The sequence below is a fragment of the Anser cygnoides genome, chromosome 5 (assembly GCF_040182565.1).
Source record: "Anser cygnoides isolate HZ-2024a breed goose chromosome 5, Taihu_goose_T2T_genome, whole genome shotgun sequence".
Classification (NCBI taxonomy): Eukaryota; Metazoa; Chordata; class Aves; order Anseriformes; family Anatidae; genus Anser; species Anser cygnoides.
The window spans coordinates 7624408-7646861 of NC_089877.1; the positions used below are offsets into that span (position 1 = coordinate 7624408).

Consider the following 22454-nt stretch of genomic DNA (forward strand, 5'->3'; position numbering starts at 1 on the left):
AACTGAACACAGTACTCGAGGTGCGGCCTCACCAGAGCCAAGTACAGGGGGACAATCGCTTCCCTAGCCCTGCTGGCCACACTGCTTCTTATGCAAGCCAGGATGCTGTTGGCCTTCTTGGCCACCTGAGCACACTGCTGGCTCATATTCAGCCAACTATCAACCAGTACTCCCAGGTCCTTCTCTGCCAGGCAGCTTTCCAACCACTCATCTCCCAGCCTGTAGCTCTACTTAGGGTTGTTATGCCCCAGGTGCAGGACCTAGCACTTGGCCTTGTTGAACCTCATACGGTTGGCCTCAGCCCAACGGTCCAGCCTATCCAGATCCTCCTGCAGAGCCTTCCTACCCTCGAGCAGATCGACACACGCACCTAACTTGGTGTCATCTGCAAACTTACTGAGGCTGCACTCGATCCCCTCGTCCAGATCATCGATAAAGATATTGAAGAGGACCGGCCCCAGTACTGAGCCCTGGGGGACTCCACTAGTGACCGGCCTCCAACTGGATTTGGCTCCATTCACCACGACTCTCTGGGCCCAGCTGCCCAGCCAGTTTCTAACCCAACGAAGCGTACACCAGTCCAAGCCAAGAGCATCCAGTTTCTTGAGGAGAATGCTATGGGAAACAGTGTCAAAAGCCTTACTGAAGTCAAGGTAGACCACATCCACAGCCTTCCCCTCATCCACCAAGCATGTCACTTGGTCATAGAAGGAGATCAGGTTCGTCAAGCAGGACCTGCCTTTCATAAACCCATGCTGACTGGGCCTGATCGCTTTCTTGCCCTGCAAGTGCCGCGTGATGACACTCAAGATAATCTGCTCCATGAGCTTCCCTGGCACTGAGGTCAAACTGACAGGCCTATAGTTTCCCATGTCTACCTTCCAGCCCTTCTTGTAGATGGGCATCACATTGGCTAGCCGCCAGTCGACTGGGACCTCCCCCAATAGGCAGGACTGCCGATAAATGATGGAAAGCAGCTTGGCCAGTTCTTCCGCCAGTTTTCTCAGCAACCGAGGGTGCTAAGAAAAGATACAATTTGCATGTTTTCTTAAGTGAAACACCGTAGTTGAAAATACCCTCAGACAGCAACCATCTACACAATACAACAACTATCCAACTCAAACATATAATCTTATTTGCACCCAGACATTGCTATCACATTCTTGCTTAAACAGAATTAATTAACAGAATATACTACTGCAACTGAAATAAGTTTGTGAAACTCCTTTGCAAGCTTTGAGGCTCACAGCAGCGACCCATATTTTTCAGTGGTTTTCACCCTGCAGCTTTCAGGAACTGGTAAAGTTTACGTACTATTTCTAAAGTCTACAAAAGTAAATGAAGACAAATTTATTCTCAGAGAGGCTTGAATTTCTTGTAAAGGAAAATGAAAAGGAATCAGTTTCCACTAAAAAAAATTACAAGGATATGCAAAGCAGAAAAAAATAAAATCACTGGTATAAACTTTCAGTAAATAAGGCTTGTTTTGAGACATATCTAAGTAATATGTTTAATTTTCACTTTAAAATACATAAAGTCCGTCTGCAAGTTAATCACAAAATGACTTTGGAAGTGTCAGATGAAACTGCGAAAGAAAGTCTTTGTTTCTCCCTTTCAGTTCAAGACATAAACTGATATGAAGAGATATGATACTGAAGGAATGCCACAGTATTTTTCACAAGTCAACAATAAGGCCTTTCTGAGTAAGAAAGCATAAGCAGTGTTTTAATTCCTCTTTTCCTATTCTAAAAAACCGCAACATCACATACAATTGGGTTCTTTTTTTACTGATAGCTAACACTAACACAAAGGTAGGGGCATTCAGAGAGAAAAGAAGGGGAACAATTTATTCCTATTTTAGCTGTGGATGTTCAGTTCTCATCTAAGCCCTTCCTACTACGCAGTTAATTTCTCAATACCAGAGAAGTCACACTAGTGTGGTAGAACTGCTGGGTTTTACATTTGAGTTTTGTAGAGCAACAGACAAAAGCATGGGGAAGGTGTATGTGCAACAGCCTCCCCTGCTTCCCTGTGAAAACAGAAGACAGATAACACATCGCATATATCCAAGGAAGACTTGGTAGGACAACACAATAAACATGCTGTTCCTCACCCCCTCCTCCCCCCCACTCCCCCAAAACAAACAAACAAAAAAAAAAAAACAGCTGTTGCAGGGTTTGGAGAAAAACCCGAAGTCTATAATCCATCTCAAGAATGACACTTTCAAGACCAAAGAGTACTTGTTTTCCCTCATCAAAAAAATCCGTAGAAGAGAAGTTTTCAAAAGATACTTGAGAGGACTACAGAATACAAAACCAAACAATAAACAAAAAAACAACAAAAAACAGTAAAAGCATGAAAGGACAATAGAAAGCTGAGAGAACTGATAATATTGAAAATGGGCTTACTGATGAGTTCTTAGTAATGAGTACTGAGAAGTCTCAATCACTGGTATCAACATCAAACCCGACCCACAGCATGTCTCCCCATTCTTCACAATTCACTGCGATAGGCAGGCTGCAATGGAGAAAATGCTAGGACGAAGAGAAAAAAAGGTTTCTTCCTAGCTGACAATCTGATGTGAGGATGGCTCATCACAACTCTTAAACACCACTGGTTATTAAGATTTTTGACAGACTAGTAGCGTCTTCACCTATTCTCCAACATATCTGCTCTTATCCATGGTGAACAAAAAGCCACATGCTGTCTTCTCAACTTTTTGTGTAGTTCTTCAAGGAACACAGCTGCACACTGCACTTAACACACCAAGAGCAAGTCATCAATAAAAGGACTGTCCAATACTTCCCTCTTCCTGCTGTACACCTCCTCCCCTAAATCAGAACTAGCCCTCATACAGCTGCACAGAGAGGCAAACCAGCTTGCTGATACAGTGGAAAAATAACCCACTACAAGAAAAAAGAAGAGCGCTTTCTGTCAGATCAGTGAATAGATCTGATTCACTGCACAGCCGCACAATCACTGCATAAGATTAAGCACAACTTGAAGCTACCACAGATGCAGTAGCAACACTTATCTTGGTGTGGCTGTCTACAGAAAGCTCAAAATATGCAAAATTTCCTGCTCTGCACAGAAGGCTTAACAGATGGGGGAAGTTTACAGAAGGCAGTCAGTCTGCCATAGAAGATGGCATGTTTGTTTATTTGTGAATTAAACCACTGATTTCAATGCACTATGCACTTCAGACCCTCTTTTTGAAAACACCTTGCTTATTACTTGTGTACAAAGGGACTAAAGGTATCCACAGACTTTTAGTAGTACTATCACAGAAGAACTACGACAGGGAACAGAGTTTGAGAACGAAGCATCTGCTGGGGTGTACAGGTACTCTACATGAATATGCTTATGCTGTCAGTGAGACTAATTCCAAACAGAAGGATGGAGAATAAATTTGACTAGTTAGATAAAATTATATCCTGTACACCTAAACCCTTTTTAGACAATTAGAACTTCTGCTTAGAGATTAATATAATTTCACTGATTTTGAGATTTTAAATAACAAGATGGGAAAGAAGCAGAAGACACAGCCTTTTCCGGTAGGATATTTTTGTTTCAAATACTCCCAAACATTCAATTACAGTCATCAGAGAATTTTATTGCATGAGAAACTTTTCACCTGTCTGCCAGGAAGGAGCCCTGAATTGTGGCAAAAGGGTAGATCCTGAAGAGACTGCCTGAGCGGTACGAGACTCGATCGCAGAGAGAAAATTCATAACTGAAGTTTCCTTAGTGTTACTTCCAGAGGTGTGCATACTGGTATCAAATATTCCTGACAGACCTAGATGGGGGTGAAGGGAATTAAACAAAACAATTAGACAATTCAGATAAACTTCTCACAAAAAGCTCAAATAACAAGGATGTACATTCATAATCCACTAAAAACAACCTCTGAAACATCAGCAACATTATTAAAGTACATTAATTCTTTACCATTTTAACTGTTTCACAGAGTTGCATCTTTAAAATGGAACTCGAAGATACATTTTAAAATGTATTTTTAAAAGTCTGTCAAGTGTGATGCTCTGAAACAATGTTCAGGTCAATTAATACTAATTCTCCCTTCATCTGAAGATTCATCATTCCACATGAACTACTTAAACATTCAGAATTGTCTCTGAAAACAGTTCAACTTCCTTGCATCAATCTTTTTCTCCTTTGAACACTTGTAGCAGTTTGGACTTCTCTGTGGGACTGGCACAAGAAACAGGGTTTGGGTTGCATTCCTTGTTTCAACAACTGTTGTCCGTACCCTTCCTTCAGTGGCTGGATGGGAAGCACTGCACAGGTTGCAGAGCTTTGAGTAGCTAAAAATTACATCAACGCTGCAGGGTCTGCACCTTGAAACGTTCCCCGCAATTCCAACCCTCTGTCATGCTGATCAAGGACTTGGCCAAGAGAGGCAAATACCTGACAGCTTATGACCCCAAATATCTTTCCCTTGGAAACTGGATTTCAAAGTGAGGAGGAAGAGGTCATTCTCTGTCTTCTGCTTACATGGAGACAGGATGTCACAAGGATCACAGACTGATACAGATCTAAGATAGCCTATAGGACCTGCTACTGTATTTAGAGTAAATTTTAGCTTTTCCCCCCAGCACTAAATCTTAATTTGCACACAAGTACTAGCAACACTATGTTCCAACTTGCATTATTTTTTTCTATTTGCTTTAGTCTGAAAGAGTTGGCATGATTTCTGTAGCTAGCTTTGAGGCATACAATATTTTGCCCTTGTGCATAGGCCATAATCCAAAAAGCTGTATTTTAAAGAACAAAAATGCAGGAGTTGAAGAAGTAACAGTAAGTTATAGAGCATAACTGCCTCTTATATTTTCCTTTCCACTTATGACCTTTTTTTTAAACTAGCAACTGATTGTTAGCTTTCTACTACAACGTCAGCTTTCCTCATACCACTTTCCACCATCTGCATAACAAACACCCTCTGATTAGAAAATTCATCATCTTGAAACTAAGTTATGTAACAGCTTTTTTGTTTTTAAGCTATTCGAGCTGAAATCTCATAATATAGACAGTTACCAGTAGGATGGTGTGTAGTAGAGTATCCAGGAAGCTGATGAGAAGCTGTGTATGTCTGTCTGTGAAGAAGATCTGTTTCTGAATGTGATGGATGTCCTCCTCCATAGCTTAAGCTAAGGAAGAAATTAAACATTATGATCAAAAACTTGCAGCTGTAGAGACAACTATGAAATCCCAACAACTAGCCAGAAAGTTGCAGAAATAAAATGCAAGCCCAAAATCTGACATATGTGGTTGTGCTAGAACACTACTATGAATGTTAAGCAGTTAAAAAAAGCACCACAGAACCTGATAAGCCGAAGTGTGTGTGTTGGGGGCGGGGGGTGTTGTCAATCATGGAAAAGCCTACAAAGGACTAGTTCAGACAAAGTGAGGTTTTCCTGGTTCAGCTCTCAACCACTGGATGGACACTTCCTGTGATGATTTACCCATGTAAAAATACACAAGGCTGATGACTACAAATACATGCCCATTTTAACACTGCAATTTTTGATTTCATTTAATCTTACAGGATCACATTTAATACAAAGGCTGAAATGACTGAAGTTGCCGGAGCAATTTTTTGTTTTGTTTTGTTTTTTTAAGATTTTGTTAATTTCAGTATGATTCTACCAAAACTGACAAGAGCACAAGCAAGTGACAAATCTCAGTCTTGAGACCTCCTAGCATTAAAATAAGTTAATGATCTACTGTTTTTATTTAAAGTTTTGAGATGAGTCATCTAAATTAACATGGTGTTTTGATCAGGCTTATCTGGGAGCAAACTGAAGATGCAGTGTCTGAGCCCATGCAAAAGCAGTAACACAGAAAATAAAGAAATGCAGTCTAAACATCAAGCAACAACATTAGAAAACGGCCAAAAGTGCTAATTTCCAACTTAAAAGGCAGAAAAAGGAGCGGAAAGCAAACCAAAACCCTAAAGTTTCCAAGCTTCCACAGACTCAGCTTTGTACAGCACCTACCAAAAGGAGAAAATGTAAACCAGCACAACTGAGTCACTATTCTGTTGGCTTCTCTTCTTGTCTTTTGGACATTAAATATACAGGTAGCTGACACTCCAGTGCACGCATGAGACTGCTTCAAATTGAAAATTCAATTGTAAACAGACGTCAAAAAACCCAAGCAACTAAACCCACAGCTCTCCCTGCAGACTGCTGTGAGTGACTACACTTACCCTTTACATCCCCTGGGATGAGGGGGCAGTCACTGCATAAGGGAAAACTGGAACATTCGATGCCAGGAACCATGACATCATGGGAAACTTTCATGGAAGTCACCACATAAAATAAAAGTTGGCACCACCACCAGATTCACTTCATTCTCATTAGGATGACAAGAGTACGCACAGGAGATCTGGTAAGCCTGTCAGGGTGCCGTGACCGCCAGACACTGTACCAGCAGATGTGTGTCTATAAGGGACATTACATTTCAGACTTCCAGATTAACCCCATGCCGGAGGTGCACTAACAGCAGACATATTTCCCATTTCATCAGCTTATAGGATAGAAGCGCTCCTACACTCAGTACGCCAGGCTAAGGCGCAAACCTGAAGAATTAAAAATTCCTTAAAAGCAAACAAAAAGCCTCAGCTGCTGCATTTTACCTGTTGCACGCACTGCCTTTCACAGTCACAAATACATCTGAGAGCATCGCCAAGCCTCAACTCAGGGTGAGCGCACTCATGCTCTTACCTTGTTGAGGATAAGCCTTGTGCAGTTCGACACAATAAATCAGCAACTGATTTCTGTTAAATACTGACTGAAATCTGTACCGACTGAATTGTTATTAAGAACAACTGGTAGGCATAACTGGGTGATATTATGGGTCACTTTTTGGTCTATAGGCTTAAAACTTCTTAACATTTCCAGACAAAACCAAAACAATAGTTCTATGCATAAAACATTCTGCATTTATATAGGCTTGATTCTATGCATGACAAGTTTTAAGTTAAAAAAAAGACAGGCATAGCTAGAAAAAAAAAAATGAAACTTAGGACATATGATGCTTTCTGCAGATTTTTAATAAAAATGTGCTACACAAGAAAATACAGTTCTAAACTGAATCATGGTAATGCATGCACTGTTAGCAAGAATTATCTCCACTGACACAAATTCTGATCTTGTGAAATCTTTCCATCTGTAAGTGGTTTTCCTTCATTTATTTTCAAGTTTTCTCAAAGCACCTACACACATAAAAGTATGTGGTGCTGTTTTTGCCCTTGTACGTGTTTACAAGGCAAATTATACTATGTATATCACTTATATAGCAGCACATCTTCCTTCTCCCATTTCAGGCATTTTCAGGAGGAGAGAGGAAGGCTTCCGTTGCAGTGGTGTTCTGGGCTGGTGGGTCTACCCTTTGCACCAAACATCCTTCTAAAGGGGGTGAGATCCACAAAAGATTATGTCGAGAAATATTGCACCATTTCTCCTCTTACATTGTAAGAGAAGTTGTTCACGGGCAAAAAACAGATTAATCTTCCCTCACATTAACCAGCTGAAAAATTGTGAATTTTAAAAATGAATATTTTCTTTAATCTAAAATTGGCACTTATTCTGGTTGTTTGGTGAAGACCGATTCATATATCCACCCCCGCCCCCTTGCAAGAAACTCCTTTTTTGTAAAGGAAACATACAGTACACTCAAAGATTAAAAGAGAGCTTAACAAACACGCTTGTAGATATGAGCCAGAACACTCTAAACGATAAAAGCAACTTCTGAAAAAGGTAGACAAAGATTTAGCAGCAAAGAGAACACCGGAAGACAAAATAATCTGGAGACCAGTATCCCAAAAACCTTGTTAATTACTAGAATCTCAAAATTCTAAAAAAGCTTCTTGAATAAACTTTATTTTTATCATGAGAATAGTCAAAGCATATGGTTTACCTTTTATTTTTTTTTAAACAAACTCCCAGGTCACAGTTAATGCAACCACAACCTCAAAAATGAATCTGCCTTTCAATAAAAACATTGTATTTATTAGAACGGTTAATTGTTTATTGTATAATTACTTGTTGCTGGAACGTAGATTCTTATCTCAAAAAACCTGCATATATGCCTTTGGTTTACATAAGCTTATCCTAAACATAAGCAGAACAATCTGAAAGATTACAGCCTCAGGGTTTCTTTTTATAAAATTAAACTGTTTAAACAGATGAACTTATCTGACTCATTATTTGCATATCAGAAGTACATTAAGCATGGCAAATACCATGATGGCCATCAAGTCTTTCACACCCTGGTTTCAAAGTTTGTTAGAATACCACGGGAGTTCCTCCTTGCCAGGTTACTTAGCGAAGAAACCACGTTCACACTGGTTGGTGCTGGTTGGAAGGTTATCATCAGCTGCTATTTAGTGGCCCCAAAACATTTCCTCCTTTATCACTGATCTATCAAAGTGATTTCGCACTTCCAGTGGCACAGTTAACAGCGCAACAGGGTGATTACTGCTTGAAAGTAATGCAAATTTGGGAAATGGTTCCCTCTGAAGGTCTTTTTCATTTAAGAGGTCCATTCAATTTTAACATAATACCTAAGTGCCCTGTCAGAGATGTCCTACAAAGAGCCATAATTACTCATCATTACTGTAATGATGCAATCAAAACATTCTTGTCAATGGGAACAAAACTGACCCAAATACTACTGTTTTTCTTCAGCTACATCAATTAAATAGAAGATATTAGCTCTCCAGTAAAATTCCCCAAATAAAATGTTTACCTTTTGCACTTGTTACTAGAACACCTCAACCTCGACTTACAGCTCCTTATAATTGCCCAGTATTAAATCTTTCCTGAACCAGCTGGTCACATATCACTTCATATTGCTGTTAAGATAATTTATTACCACAGCACTCTTCACCTTAATAGCTTCATACAAATTTAGGTCACCAACTGCAAAAAGTTATGGAGTTACATTGCATGAGCCACCCTCCTCACCTGCCAACACAATTCTTTGCTTTATGCTTTACGCTACTGCCAGATGCATTTCCTAATTTCAAACTCCAACGAAAGCACCGCTTTTACAAGGAAACAGAATTTAGTTGCAATAAGCACTGGAGATAAAGAGTAGCCTTTTTTATTTCTCTTGTTTTATTCAAATAGCCTTGCTCTACCCTAAGCACTCATACAGAATAAAATGCAGAAATAAAAACACTGGAAACTAGTATCTTAATTTACTCAATATTCGATAGAAAAAGCATCACTACGTAGAAGAAGGTTATTTCATCTACCTACTTTATTTTCCAGATCAATGTTCATTAGAGGTTGGCATTGTTTATTTATTTAAGGTTAGTGACTGCACAATTATTTCAGGTCTAGGGAAACAAATGATGCTTATATGACAAACAGACCGGGACCTTTTAGAAGCAAAATATATTTCTGCGTGCAATACTTGGTTCTTAAGCAGTTGTAACTTCTGCCTGGTATAAAGGAAAATTGCTCCCCAAATCCAAACCTTTAAATCGCAGGGCATTTTCAAAGTACTCCAGCTGCGAAGGCTGCACTGAAAGCGAAACCGGTCACCCAGAAGACAAGCAGTTTCCAAAACGCAGCACAACTCGCTGGCTTGCGGGGCTGAAACCCAAACCCATCCAACTGACCAAGACAAAAAGCAACAACCCCGCACACACCATGCAAGGGGCCAGACCTGAGGTGAGGGAGGGAAACGATCTGATTTCATTTTGGGGCAGCCTACTACCTGGGAACAAGAAGCATCTTAACTCTTGCGGGAAGATGAGTAGGCATACAATCCGCTTGAAATTAAATCACCAAAGCAGAGAGAAAAAATGCACTGATATCGTCACATTGACAAGGAAACACCTTAAAACTCATACTTCACATTTTATCTGACTTGATATGTATGTGAAATAGGGGAAATAGTACTCCAATTATTTGGAATAAATTTCAATTAAACTATATTAAAACAAACAAAAACAAAAACCATGTGAATTTAGCCATCTATCCAAACGCCTCTCCCTTCAGGTGGCTCTCTAGCTACCCAACAGCAAGCTCCAGTTCAGAGCAAAGCTGTTAAGAAGTTCCAAATACCACTAAACTGAACAACTCATTTCTAAATATTAAAAATATTAAAAGCATAAGAGATATATAATTGATAGGCAGCTTACAATTTACATCTCTTTTTGTCCAGTATCTGTATTTTACATGTTTAAAATCAAAATTTCAGCTTGCATTATCAGCTGGCAGGTTCATGTTTAGAACTGTTTATGTAAATATTAGACTTGTATTGTTGTATACAACGTTTAATACTATGTTTAAATATTTATCTTTGTTAATTTGCCTTTATTCACAGCATCCCATGGAGGCAGAAAGAAGCAGTATCACTTGGGAACGTTACTTGAATTTATTACAGATAAAATGGAGGGTCAATGAAAGCAGGCACGGCCTCCAGCTGCCCTGCACTTCAGCAGTCTGCTCCAACAGCAGCCGAGGTCACAGGCGTTTGCTGCCGTCTGTAAGGCAATGCTATCTAGATACACCTAATCAAAAAATGGGGTTGAGCTTTTATTAAAAAGCAATGACTCCAAGAAAGCAAAACCATAAAGAACTGGGATTCGCCTAGAAAGACAGCAGTTAAGACTTTAATACTCTTCAGAACATTTCATCAGTCCTGTCCAGCTGATAGGCCAACACGCTTCTGAAACTTTTAAAGCAAGCCTGTATAGAGAACACAAAGTGTTTCAGGAATTAATTCCAATGTAAGGAAAACCAACTCCTGTTTGGCCCAGATACTTTTTCCTACTCATTTCAGTGCAAAATTATTTAGACGAGTATACAATACGCAATTTTTCACCTCTATTTCCCAACCTCAGACATACTATGAAGAAAAAACAAACTCAACAACAGAAAACACAGCAATACTTCAAGAGCAAAGTTAATTCAAAGCCTCCAAATGTTGGCAGTTTCAAGAAAAAAAAAAATGTAGAGCAACCTACTCCCTTGACCCCCTCATTAGATGATACAAGAAGAGATGATCCTTAATATTTGAAGGTTCAACCAACATCTGCACGAAGAGAAAGAATACTGCGCAGTCTAGAACAGTTATGGTATCCACGAGGCAAAAGAAAAAAAATATCTGATACTTGAAAAATTAAGTCCACCATTGAGAAATCAGAAAAAAGTACCCCTAAAGTTAATACATCTTAAAAGGTACGTAGGACGTTCCTTTGGGATGTTACTGCACGTAAGAGCATAGATCTTCAGCATTTGCCTAGTTTGTTTTTGAACTATCACAAAAAAAAATGAATAGTTGTCAACATTTAAAGGTATTATTAATGCTCTATGTTATCCTTCAAGACAGGAGACTTTCAGAACGATAGAAAAAACAGATTTAGACTCCAATAGTATGGTATTTCAGTAAAATAGAGAGTAGTAGTATTTTATCCACCACCTCAACTGCATGTTATGTTACATTCACAACCTTTAACATCATTCCAGTCTATGCAGGCAACAAAGAATATCTAAAGCCTTAACATATCGAAGGCAATCCCCCTTCAGTCTTTCATTAAAGACGAGCTCCCAATGCAGTATTCCCTTCCCACGTCGCGTGCAGAGCCCCTATGCGCAATGCTGAGACCGCCTGGACTCAGACTGAAGACTGCCTTGAGGAACTTGGGGGAGGAAACACTCCTTACTTCCTCTCTTCCCAGGGGTCGAGATACAGGCGTCCAAGAATTACATTTCGAGGCAGAAAATTACATGCCTGAATGAGCAGAAGTTCGTGCTGTTCATGTGATCCTTCACCTGAATACATGTCGTATGCTACGAGAGGAAAAAGATTTCATGGCAAAACAGACCTGGCTCCATTTTATTCCCATGTGCCTGAACTCTTTATGCTTGAGCCTTTTAAATAGAAAAAACCCAAAAGTGCTTCAGGAAAGCCAAAATATTCTTACTGGTACTTCAATACTTGAGTGCAAGTGCTGGCTTGCCTGATTAAGTAACCCACGGAGCTCTTAATAACAAAGACAATTATAATACCGTTTTCATAAAATCAGTTAAACTATGTCTTTAAACTATGAACGTGAAAATTAATGTTCTTATTCCTATAGAAACAAGCTATTTCTAAACTTTAACTTTAGGTATATGAAAGGATTTGACACACTGCCGTATGTTCTTTTTTAAGGTATACAATCTAAACTGTGCTTCTGTTGACATGATCTACATCTGAAATGTGGTACATTTAGTACGTCACCTTTTTTCTCCTCTCTTCCTCCCCTCCCTTTTTTTTTTATTTTTAATTAAATCAGTATTGGCAAATATCACCACCACTTCTCTTGGCTCTGTAAAGTAACCAAAGCAACTTTCCAAAAGAAATACCAGGGTTTACAAAAAACAGACATCCTACGAAAGGCAAAAATAATCCGAGGGGAGAAGATATTTCAAGTTCAGAATTAAAATTCTAGATACGAATGCTACTTCCAATTCATGAGGCTGTTCAGTGCTCCAAAGCTAGCAGCAGGCTATTAGGGAGCCAGGAGCTGGGGCAGCACCCGGGGCTTTCAGGCGCTCCCCTGCGTGCCCCACACCACAGCACCCCGAGGCTGCTGCCACCCAGAGGAGTGGGAATGCTCTGAGGGTCACATATCTCCCCAATGCCTTCTACTTCACTGATCCCTGCAGAAACAGGAGTACCAACCCTGGTCCATGCAGCTTATAGCACGTAAAGAGGTGCAACCATCTTTCCTCACCTTTTAATTATTTTGGCACTACATTCGTTTAGCCTTTTCTCTTACGTTTTCCCTATGAGTACTTTCTCTTTACCCAGTGTGGAGATAATAGCTGTGATTTTGTTAATTAGCGCTACTTCTCTCCCACAGAGCTTTACTCACAGTTTTGAAGATTTTTGCAACAGACAGTCACGGAGATCTTAGCACTTCCTCCAACACGCGATACTATTCTGCTGTCAGCAGCTTACTTTGGGATACTTGAAACTATTCTCAAGATCACCACAGCATTAACACAGTTGGCTGAGATACACACAAAAATATTTCATTAATTTTAATAATGAAATTATATTTCAGAATAAAAAAAAATCAGTATAGCTTTATCTGAAGATGTGGCTTTAGCCGCATCAGTGCCTTATTAAGCATCCAATTCATTTCAGCTACTGAGAAGCTTCACAACCCTTCTCCTCCCACCGCTATTACAGCGCCGTAATTTGTGGTGAACTTGAGTATTACCTTTGAGGTACTATATGAATGTCTGATAACCATTTCCAAATAAACCTTTAATTTTCCAATTATATGGAAAAGATAAAGCTGAAGTTGAGATGTTAATCACAAAAGAGATGCAAATACATACGTCCCATCAACCGACAGAGCCACCTTAGGCAACATGGCATCGTCACCACACCTCCAAGCACCTGACAGTCACGTAAACCATGAAATGTCTTCTACTTTAGATTAACAAAACTAAGGCACAAGCACTAACCCACTCAGATTTACAAAAGAGGTCAACCCTCACAACCAGAAATAGAGTTTCAAACAGCTGGTACTGAAATAAATTCCTCAAGGTTTCACTAAGCGAGAATTTCCAAGAGTTCTAAACCTTCGAGAAGATCAGGCTTGGCAGATCAGAGCCACGGAAGAACTTGCACAGAATCAAGGCATCGACTCACCGCCTACATCTAGGAACGGAAGCCGTAATATCCTTGTTCATCTGTACAGCCCGCGATTCAAGGCAACTAAATAGTCTCCAAGTCTTCCAGCAGGCCTAGACGTTTGCTACATTGGTTTCCCCTTCCCACAACACACTACAAGGGTTAAGCAGCTCGTATGACCTCCTTTAGATTCAATAAAGAGGCATCTCTATGACTAACACCCCTTCTATCCCAATTTAGGAGGCGTACTCAGAGAAGATTAACATCATAAAACACAGCTGCATGAGTCCTTTACATTAAAGGAAGGATCAGAGGGTGCTGCTCCCTACTTTTACAAGAATGGTTAGCATGGTCCTTGAACTTAGCTCTTACACCTCTCCATGAGTGGTCTCTTCGTCCTAAAACAGATTGAAATTTACATTTTTAACCTTCTGAAGAGGACTACGGCTAACACATTGTCAGCAGAGTTTCAGTTCAGCTGAAAATACCATACAAACCCAGTTGCATGTGAATGCTTCAACTAGAAAGACCCACCCTGTTCCAAATTGTAGAAAAATAGTAAGAGCTGCATGGTATTTACTTTGAGAAGGGAAAAACATAACTGTATAAAATTCCCAAAACATGCCCCAAGTATTCATTTTATTTTAGACTTCCTAACTTTCAGGCAGATGTCTAAACAAAACAAGTATTAATACAGATCAAGATGGTACACACAAGTTAGAAAAATCCTTTAATTGGTGAAAAAAACTTTATTCTCTTTAAAAGAGAATAACAAAAGGGAGTTTTCTGGAGGGGAAAAGATCAGAAGGAAATCCCAGCAGGTCTGAGGATCGGTAACCCCCAGGTCACCAGTTCCAGCAACAACTGAAAATATTTAACAAGTGCTTGCTGCTCGGCTGCTTAGCACATTAGTTCTCTGGGATCACCCTTTGTATAGCAAACGTTCACAATCAAGAAAAACCTAGCAGAAACGCTATCCTTGGCAGACTCTGTAGAGAATAATGAAATGGGAGGAACATAGGAATTGGAGGATTATTCACTGCCTAGCACTGGAATTTTTGACACGAAGAAGAGAGAAAGTAAACAGGATGTGGTGTGAAACACTAAGTTGCCATATTTCTGAAAGGGATTTCCTGGTCAGAAAGAAGTGCAACATGCAACGTGCAGCACACGCTGGTACATTCAGTATCTCCACGAAACATCAGCCCGATTGCACGCACACTGCACATGCGCAGTGGTCGTTTGTCTGGCAGGGTCTGAATGCTGAAAAGCTTTCAAACAAATTGCCAGACATCTGGAAACGCTAGACGAAGGGCCAAAGCCCTCAAACCCTTCTCACACAACGCTGCTAGGTGAAAGAAGGCTATCTCCAGTGAAATCTAGACATACGACAGCCCTGTGTAATTCATACAGTTATTACAGAATAAATATTCCTTAGTATCCTCCTATGTAAATACTCTTACTCTCAGATAAGGGTGCCTAAGGGTGCCTTCTCCCTGCTCAGTGTAATTGGTTACCCTACACAAGTCCTAAGCAAGCATCAGAGGTAGGCATGTATAGGGAAGATGAAAAACAAGAAAAGCAATGTGGGCAAATAAAAGCTTGTCTAAACATATAGAGGTTCTTGCTGAACTGTTTTGGAATAAGAAAATACAAGCATGCATGTGTTCATGAATAAAAGCTCCTTGCCCCTGTTCACTTTAACCTGTGGCCAGAGAGGTTTTGAGGACGCTAACTGTGAGAGCATCCACTCACCCGTAACAGCCCATTCAGAGGAAGAAAACAAGAAAGTAATGAAAGAAGAGGTGGCAGAAAGACTAGCAGAAGTAAAACCAAAACCTGTGACATCTGTCTGGTAGGATACGTAAATCTAGTACTTACTAGCTTAGAGCTGCGCCTTCTCTGAGCGCGTTATTTCTTTTTTGCTTAAGCATGCCACGAATTCTCCGTCCTCTGTCACTTGCACAGCACAGCAAGACCTGCCTTGCTGGAAAGGCCAAACGCTGTACGCTGCTCAAAGTTATTTTTGTCACACTTAAAAGACTACTCGGGAAGGTTTGTTTGAAGTGAGAGTGTTGATGTGCTGCCTTGTAACTATATTTATTTTATTTTTAAGCATATGGAATAGGTAATCCAAAATGACTTTGTGATATGCAAAGTTGTGAATGCTTTGACAAAATACAGCAAATTAAAAAATCCAAGGAAAATACACCCAATCCGTAAGACCTCTAATACTGTTTATAGTGAATATAACCTAGTCATAGGTGATTTTTTCCTAACAGGAACAAAGGTTTTTCTAAAAACCACCTCCTTCCTATGGCACCATCATGCCAGAATCAACAGCATCTCCAAAAAAAAAAAAAAAGGTGGGCAGAAGTACAGAAGCAACAATGGGAAAAAGTGGTTCTCTGGTGATATAAAGTAAACTCTTAGACTTAAAGTAACAGGATGAAAGATAAGATACACATACGGGACCGAAACACTTTTTTGCAAAGGTGAAAGAATACAAAACCTCTTTCTTTCAGAACAACGTATTGAGTAACCAGCGGCGAAGCTCTCGGCTGCATGGGAAAGGGCTCACATCCGAAATATCACTGCTGGTGATCTCGAGACAGGCCCAGTGCTCAACAACGTGGTTACTTACTAAGCACTCCTCCTGGGGACCCTGGCAGCGGGGTCCAGGCGGGAGGCACACCGCAGACGGCGAGATGCAGAGACTGAGCCCAGCACCTCGGCGGGGCAGAGGCCAAGGAGGCCGTGCTGCTCACGGCTCAGCTCCCCGTTCCTCTGCCAGCGCGGCCGCTGGATGCCCGTCTGTCTGTCGGCACAGGTAGGCCACCACAGCTCTCCAGCTCAAGAGGAAGCCGTGCACCCTCTCGCTCGGGGTGGTCGTCTCACGGATGGACGGATCAGACCTGCTCCCCGTGTAGCTGCCCAAGCATCAACGCACGGGAGGAGGAGGAAGCGGAGAGGCGCCCCGCCAGCAGCAGGGAGCTCACCCACCTCACGCACCCGTGCCCTTCACACGAGGCATTAACTCGCTCTTTCCGCGCACTGCCCTGTCACCATTTCTCGCCACACAAATAGTTAAAATGCTTTCCATGAAGTTGTTGTTACAATCTTCGGCACATAATTTCAGACATGCCTATTTGGTTTGTTCTGAAACTTCAGCAAAGATTTTAAGAGGTGACCGTACTTCTGCGCCTGTGGGAAGCTGAGGGGCGTACAGCAAGGACGTATTCAGCCTCCCTGATCATTCAGTCTTCAACCCCATCCCAGCTGTCATTTCAGGGTGTACTGGGTACAAGTTAAAACAAGAAAAGAAAAAAAAAAAAAGACAGACAAACGTTAGCGAGTCCCTGTAAAATACCTGTGCCACACCATGGACTGCTTGTGTTTTATTTTACACTAGTGTTTTAAACATTGAACCATGACAGAAAGCTTGGTAGTATTTAAAAGTGACGTAGCTTTTTATGTTTAGAAAGTTTATTTAAACCTTCTGTGCCTTTTTCTTTTAATAGCAAATGTTTTAAGTGTATTGTTTATGAGCTTTAGCGTTCAGCATCTGAAACGCTACGCCATAGGGAACTTTCTGTAGGAAATGTGTTGAACAACAAACATGGTTTTTACCTCTCAGAAAATTTCATTTGATTAAAGTTCTATGCTCTTCTATATTATCTGCGTTTTTTACCGTTTCTATAGCTATGCAGAAATCTATTATAATTTAAAATTGAGCCCTACCTAAATCGCAATTACCATACCGCTGTTACAACTAGCATTAGCTGGACAGCTATGCAAAAATGGAAGTTAAAAATCGTAATAACTAAGTATTATAAAAGATTAAGTCTCGCAGTTACATAACTTTCCCTATGAACTACCACTGTAACTTATTTGTTGTATTAGATTAGCTGCTGTAAATATAGGCCACATTTACTGACATTTGGTTAAGAACCATCTCAAATTAGACGCTATAAAAAACATATGTTTTTTAGGACATAGGACAGAGATGGACAAAGACTGCCAGGCTACAAGAAACATCAGAAACCACGTCAGTTGCCATACAGTTCAAAGTAAGTGTGACTGTCATTCCGTCACACACAACACGAGACTTAGGCCCCAGAGCTGAGGTAACAACCAAACGAGACAAGCTCCCTCCACCAGCAAAAATCCTTCTCTGTATGAAAACCAAGGAGCCCCGCCAAGTCGAACGTGTACTCAACCAGAAACCTCATCATCGTTATTGCCTTTCTGCATTTCTCTTTCCAAGTAATTATGACGGTCTCTCCAACTATTACACGCTCGCTACGTTTTCCGAACACCACGCCGTTCTCAAGCAAGTAACAAATAAGCGTGACAAGTATTCGCTACTCGACTTTATGCTGTGCCGCAGAAGAGATGGTGTCAGCACCCAAGTCAGGTTTTCTAAAAGCCAGAGTTGAAACGCGGCAGTCTGTCCGCGCGTTCGGCAGGAATTCTGCTGAGATGCTGACAGGCTCCCAAGAGGAGGGAGCACGGAGGACAGAAGCACCCCGTTCAGCCCCCCTGCCGCAGGGCTGCCGTGGCTGCGCTGCCCGAGCACGCTTTTGAGCGGGTGCGATCCCTCTGCAGTTACTGCGACGGTTCCACTGATTTCCATCATCGCCCGTCCCCGTTTCGTTAACTTCTCCTATTTACTATGGGAAAAGTTATGTCACAGCAGGCCTGGTAACAGTGTCCTTATAATACTCCACCACACGTTTCCTTTCAGTTGATAGGAACAGTGCCATTGCACAGACAAAACAGTGCCTGCAAGAAATAAGGAGCAGGATAAAAACCAGATGGCTGAAGTTAAGTGCAGGACAACAGAAGCAACGCTTGCAGGGAGGAGAAATCATTTTGATGAGCTAAGGCTCTGAACGTGGCTCTGCACACAAAGGGAGCATAGCCTGCCACAACATCGCCCACACCAGCATAAATATCAGAAGAGAAATGAAATGCTGTTATCTGCGTCACCTGAAGGCTGACTTCTTTGCAGGCAAGCACCAGATGAACATGACACATGTTTTTTTAACTTAACATCAGGCTAATGCAGCTTCAGCTGTTGAGATGACTACCTGTCAGCCACAATCAAGAAAACCATTTTTAAAATTGGGAAGCGATCTACAACACGAGCCGAAAGCGCTATCAGGGTGCTCAGTCACAGCACATCTGCACCCTCACAACTTGCTGCCAGGCTGGTACAAGCCTTGGCAGTGACAGGCACAACTCCTGCGTCCCAATCCCCCAGCAGCTGCCTCCATCCACACTGAGACAAACGTGATCAGCAGCAAGAGAACCAGAATCACCTCGGCACGCTCAGACTGTTATTTAACACTGCACTGAACACAGTTCAAATTGTTAAATCTTACTGAAGACAAAGTATTTGAATTCTTACTGAAATGAAGTGAAGCCCAAATAAGAACCCAGTACAGGAGAACTTCAAGCACGTATTACGTACGATCCATAGATTTTTTTTTCCTGCCATAGCTACAGTTACAAAAGAAAAATTAAAACGTTTCAGTCAACACCTTTAAAACGTATCATTTAACAGCATCTACACAGCCTCGAGACGAAACTTTTAGGAAATGAAAGCGAGATCATCTTGACACTGCTTTCTAACCCACAGCAAAAATGTTGTTATACGAAGAACAGGTTCAGTAATACCAGTGTGATTTTTCTGGTTAACAGGCTGACTTGTAAAGGCAGCAATCCAATTAGCTTCTGCAAGGTACCTGTCTTAGGACTGCTCCCCATACAATTTCAATAAAGGAATTTCCCAAATACAAAATTAATCTTGCTTTAATATAGCATCTACTAAAAATACTTCAGTTAGATTTTTGAAAGCAGTGTTGGGTTGTTTTTGAATGTAGAAAATAATCATCAAGCATTTGTCTTTCTTCTAAGACCCTGGAGGGATCCACTCTTGCTGTGCACCACAGATTCTTAACTGACCTGGAAAATACAAAGCTTCTTCGTGGAACAGCTGACACGATCCTCCATAGATGCTGAAAACTGGCAAGAGTGATACAAAAAGGACGTGTCACTGACTTCCAAGGAAGCCAACATATTAACATGACCAAAAGTAGTCCAACGATTAGGAAGAAGGATGAAAAAGAACAGCAGGAGACCTTATTTTGCCATGCAGGCAACTCTGAAGAGAATGAAGCGGCTTCATGGGGCAAGGTTCCGGCCAAGAAACCAACCCTCCTTGCGCTTCTGTCAAACAGGGAACCTGGAGCCTCGGGCTCCACAGAGGGCCTATTATCTTCTTTCTTAACATCGGCTTAATTGTTTCTAAAATGCACCGTCTGCAATTCAAGAAGGATGACAATAAATTGGAGGGTACCCAGGAGAAAACTGAAGTAAAAAAAAAAAAAGCCTGGTAACAAACTTCAGAAGATTATGTATTTTTCTTAATAACGGGAACAGTGCACAGCAAATTAATCAAAGTTCCTAAGATCTGACACTTAGGAAAACACAACTTATAATGGGATTCGTGTGTTTCGATAAGACCCTCAACAAGATTCAGTGGCTAGAAGCTAAAAGTAGCTATCATCAGAGCGGGACTAAGAAATAAGCTACGGAGCAGCCCCCTCGTGCACTTCACCAAGAACCGAGCCGAATTCCGCCCCGCTGGAAGGTTTTGGCTGCGTGCGCTTTCTAAAAGCCGAGCTCCAGTTTCAAACACAGACTGAAAAAAAATAAATAAATAAAGCCCCCTGCTACGGCCTGCGTTATGAGGAGGTCAGACGAGACCATTGCAACAGCCCCTCTGCCCTGATAATCTATTAAGCTTATCAGACAGATCAAAGCGCACGCCTGACCGCTCGCAGGACCCGGTGCGGAGCCAGCCCCGGGCACGCCTAGCCCGGGACCGCCGCCGGCTCGCCGCGAGAGCGACCCAGGGGGCAGGCGACAGCAGAGCCGCCCCCGACCCCTGGCAGCCGCTCCTCGTGCCCGGCGCGGCCGCCGCTCGGGCAGCGCCGCGGATTTCTGCGCCTCCCGGAACTTCCCGGCGGGCCCGGGGGGCTGCGACCGAGCGCCGGCAGGCTCGGCACGCCGCGCCGCGGGACGCGGGGCAGCCAGCCCGGGGGCAGCGCATTGTTCGGCGGGCAGCGCCTTGCCGGGACGCACGCGGGGCGCTCCCCCGCCGCCTGCCGCCGCCGCCTGGCGCTGGGCTCCCGGCCGGGCAGCGCCGCCTGAACTCTTGAACCCGCGCCGCGGCACAACGCGAGCCTCCGGGGCGGAGAGCGGCGGCGGCGCGCCCCGCGCAGGCAGCGGGCAGCCCGGCAGGCAGCGGGCAGCCCGCGGGGAGCCGGCCCCGGCCGCCCGCCCGCCGCGGAGGCCCGGGGCTGCCGCCCGCCCGGCCTCGGCCGCCCGCCCCGCTCGCGGCCGGCAGGCCCCGTCCCAGACCCCGGCCTTTCCTGCCGCAGCCCCCCGGCGGCCCCTCCTCACCTGGGCTTGAGGCTGCCGGCGCCCCGCTCGTAGGCCCAGGCGGCGGCGGGCTGCGCGGCGGCCGGGGCCAGGGGGTCGGCGAAGCTGGGGGTCGGCGGGTAGTTCCTGTCCATCATCGGGGCAGGGCGCGGGGCCGCGGCGGCGGCGGAGAGGGGGCTCCGCTGGGGCCCTGCGCGCAGGGCGGCGGCGGCGGGGAGCGAGCGGGGCGGGTGGGAGCGGCCCCCCCCCGCCTCATGCGGGGCGGGCAGCGCCGCGGCCCCCTCCCCGCCGCGGGCCAGGCCGCCGCGTCCCGGCCCCCCCGCCCCGCTCCGCCCTGCCTCCGCTCCGCTCCGCTCCCGCTCAGCTGCGGGGGGCGGCGGCGGGCGGGCGGCCGAGGGGGGCGGCGGGCGGCGGCGGGGGCTGCGAGGCGGCCAGGCGGAGAGCCATGTCGGGCTGCTCCTTCCCAGGATGCACCTCCCCCGCCACGGCCCGCGGCGGATCGCGGGCCCCGGCGCCGCGGCCGGGGGGCAGGGAGGCAGCGGCCGGGGGGGCCGCCGGCGGAGCCGCCGCCAGGGGGAGGAAGAGGAGGAGGAGGAGGAGGAGGAGGAGGGGGTGAGGTCTGCGAGCGGGGGCTGCCCGGCCGGGCCTGGCGGCGGGGCGGGGTGGGCCGGGGGGAGAGGCCGGTTTGGCGGCGGCGGGGCCGCGTCGAGCCGAGCGCTGGGGCTTTGTTGGAGGGGCCGGGGCGGGGCCATCTTGTTCCTGCCGAGCGAAGCGGCGGCACCGCCGGGCAGCGCCGACGGACGGGGCCTGCGCCGCCGCCGCCGCCGCGGGGCCGCCGACAAGATGGAGGGCGGCGAGGGGGGCGCGGGGACGCGGCGCTGGGCTCCTGCCGGCCTGCGGTGGGAGCCGGGGAGGAACGCGGGGGGGCGCCCCGCTGCTGCCGGGGGGCCGGCCGCGGTCCTGTCAGCGCGGGGGGACGGGGGCAGCCCGCAGCCCTGCCTTTGCTCGCTGCCTCCAGCCGGCCTGTGCCGCCCTGCAGCCTTTGGGGTTGGTCGTCGCGTTGATAACGCTTTACAGGGGTTAAATAATATAAAACCGCAGCTTTCATTATTATTATTAATAATTATTATTATTATTATTTTGTTTGTTTGAGAACAAGCTAAAATCCTTGATTCTCTTCTTTCTTGTATTTATCAGGGCTTCTCAAAACACTTGTGTGCTCCCCGTCGCCAAGTCATCGCAGGCCTGGAGTCTGAATTGGCCAGAAGCAGAACGACAGGATGCTGACGAGAGGAGTAGACCGAAATGACATGTAAATACATACAGCGTCTTAA

At 44.1% G+C, this 22454-nt stretch overlaps 2 protein-coding genes across 16 annotated transcripts in view; one reads left to right on the plus strand and one right to left on the minus strand.

Annotated features, from left to right (window-relative positions):
- The window catches only part of QSER1 (glutamine and serine rich 1), a 45157-nt gene extending 23755 nt beyond the window's left edge, over positions 1-21402 (minus strand). The window contains exons 1-3 of one of the 3 annotated variants that reach the window (XM_066997513.1): positions 21142-21402; positions 5053-5165; positions 3635-3796 (exon numbers count right to left, since the gene is read on the minus strand). In XM_066997513.1, coding sequence (XP_066853614.1) covers positions 3635-3796; positions 5053-5165; positions 21142-21257 — 391 coding nt within the window. In that variant the 5' untranslated portion in view covers positions 21258-21402. Of the gene's footprint in view, positions 1-2408; positions 2531-3634; positions 3797-5052; positions 5166-21141 lie in introns of those variants that run through there. The other 2 variants (XM_066997515.1, XM_066997514.1) reach the window with 2 other exon arrangements.
- The window catches only part of CCDC73 (coiled-coil domain containing 73), a 95220-nt gene continuing 93868 nt past the window's right edge, over positions 21103-22454 (plus strand). For 3 of the 13 annotated variants that reach the window (XR_001205651.3, XR_001205653.3, XR_001205652.3), the window contains exon 1: positions 22182-22432. The gene's annotated coding sequence lies outside the window, so the exon portion shown is untranslated. The other 10 variants (XR_001205649.3, XR_010831713.1, XR_001205648.3 and 7 more) reach the window with 8 other exon arrangements.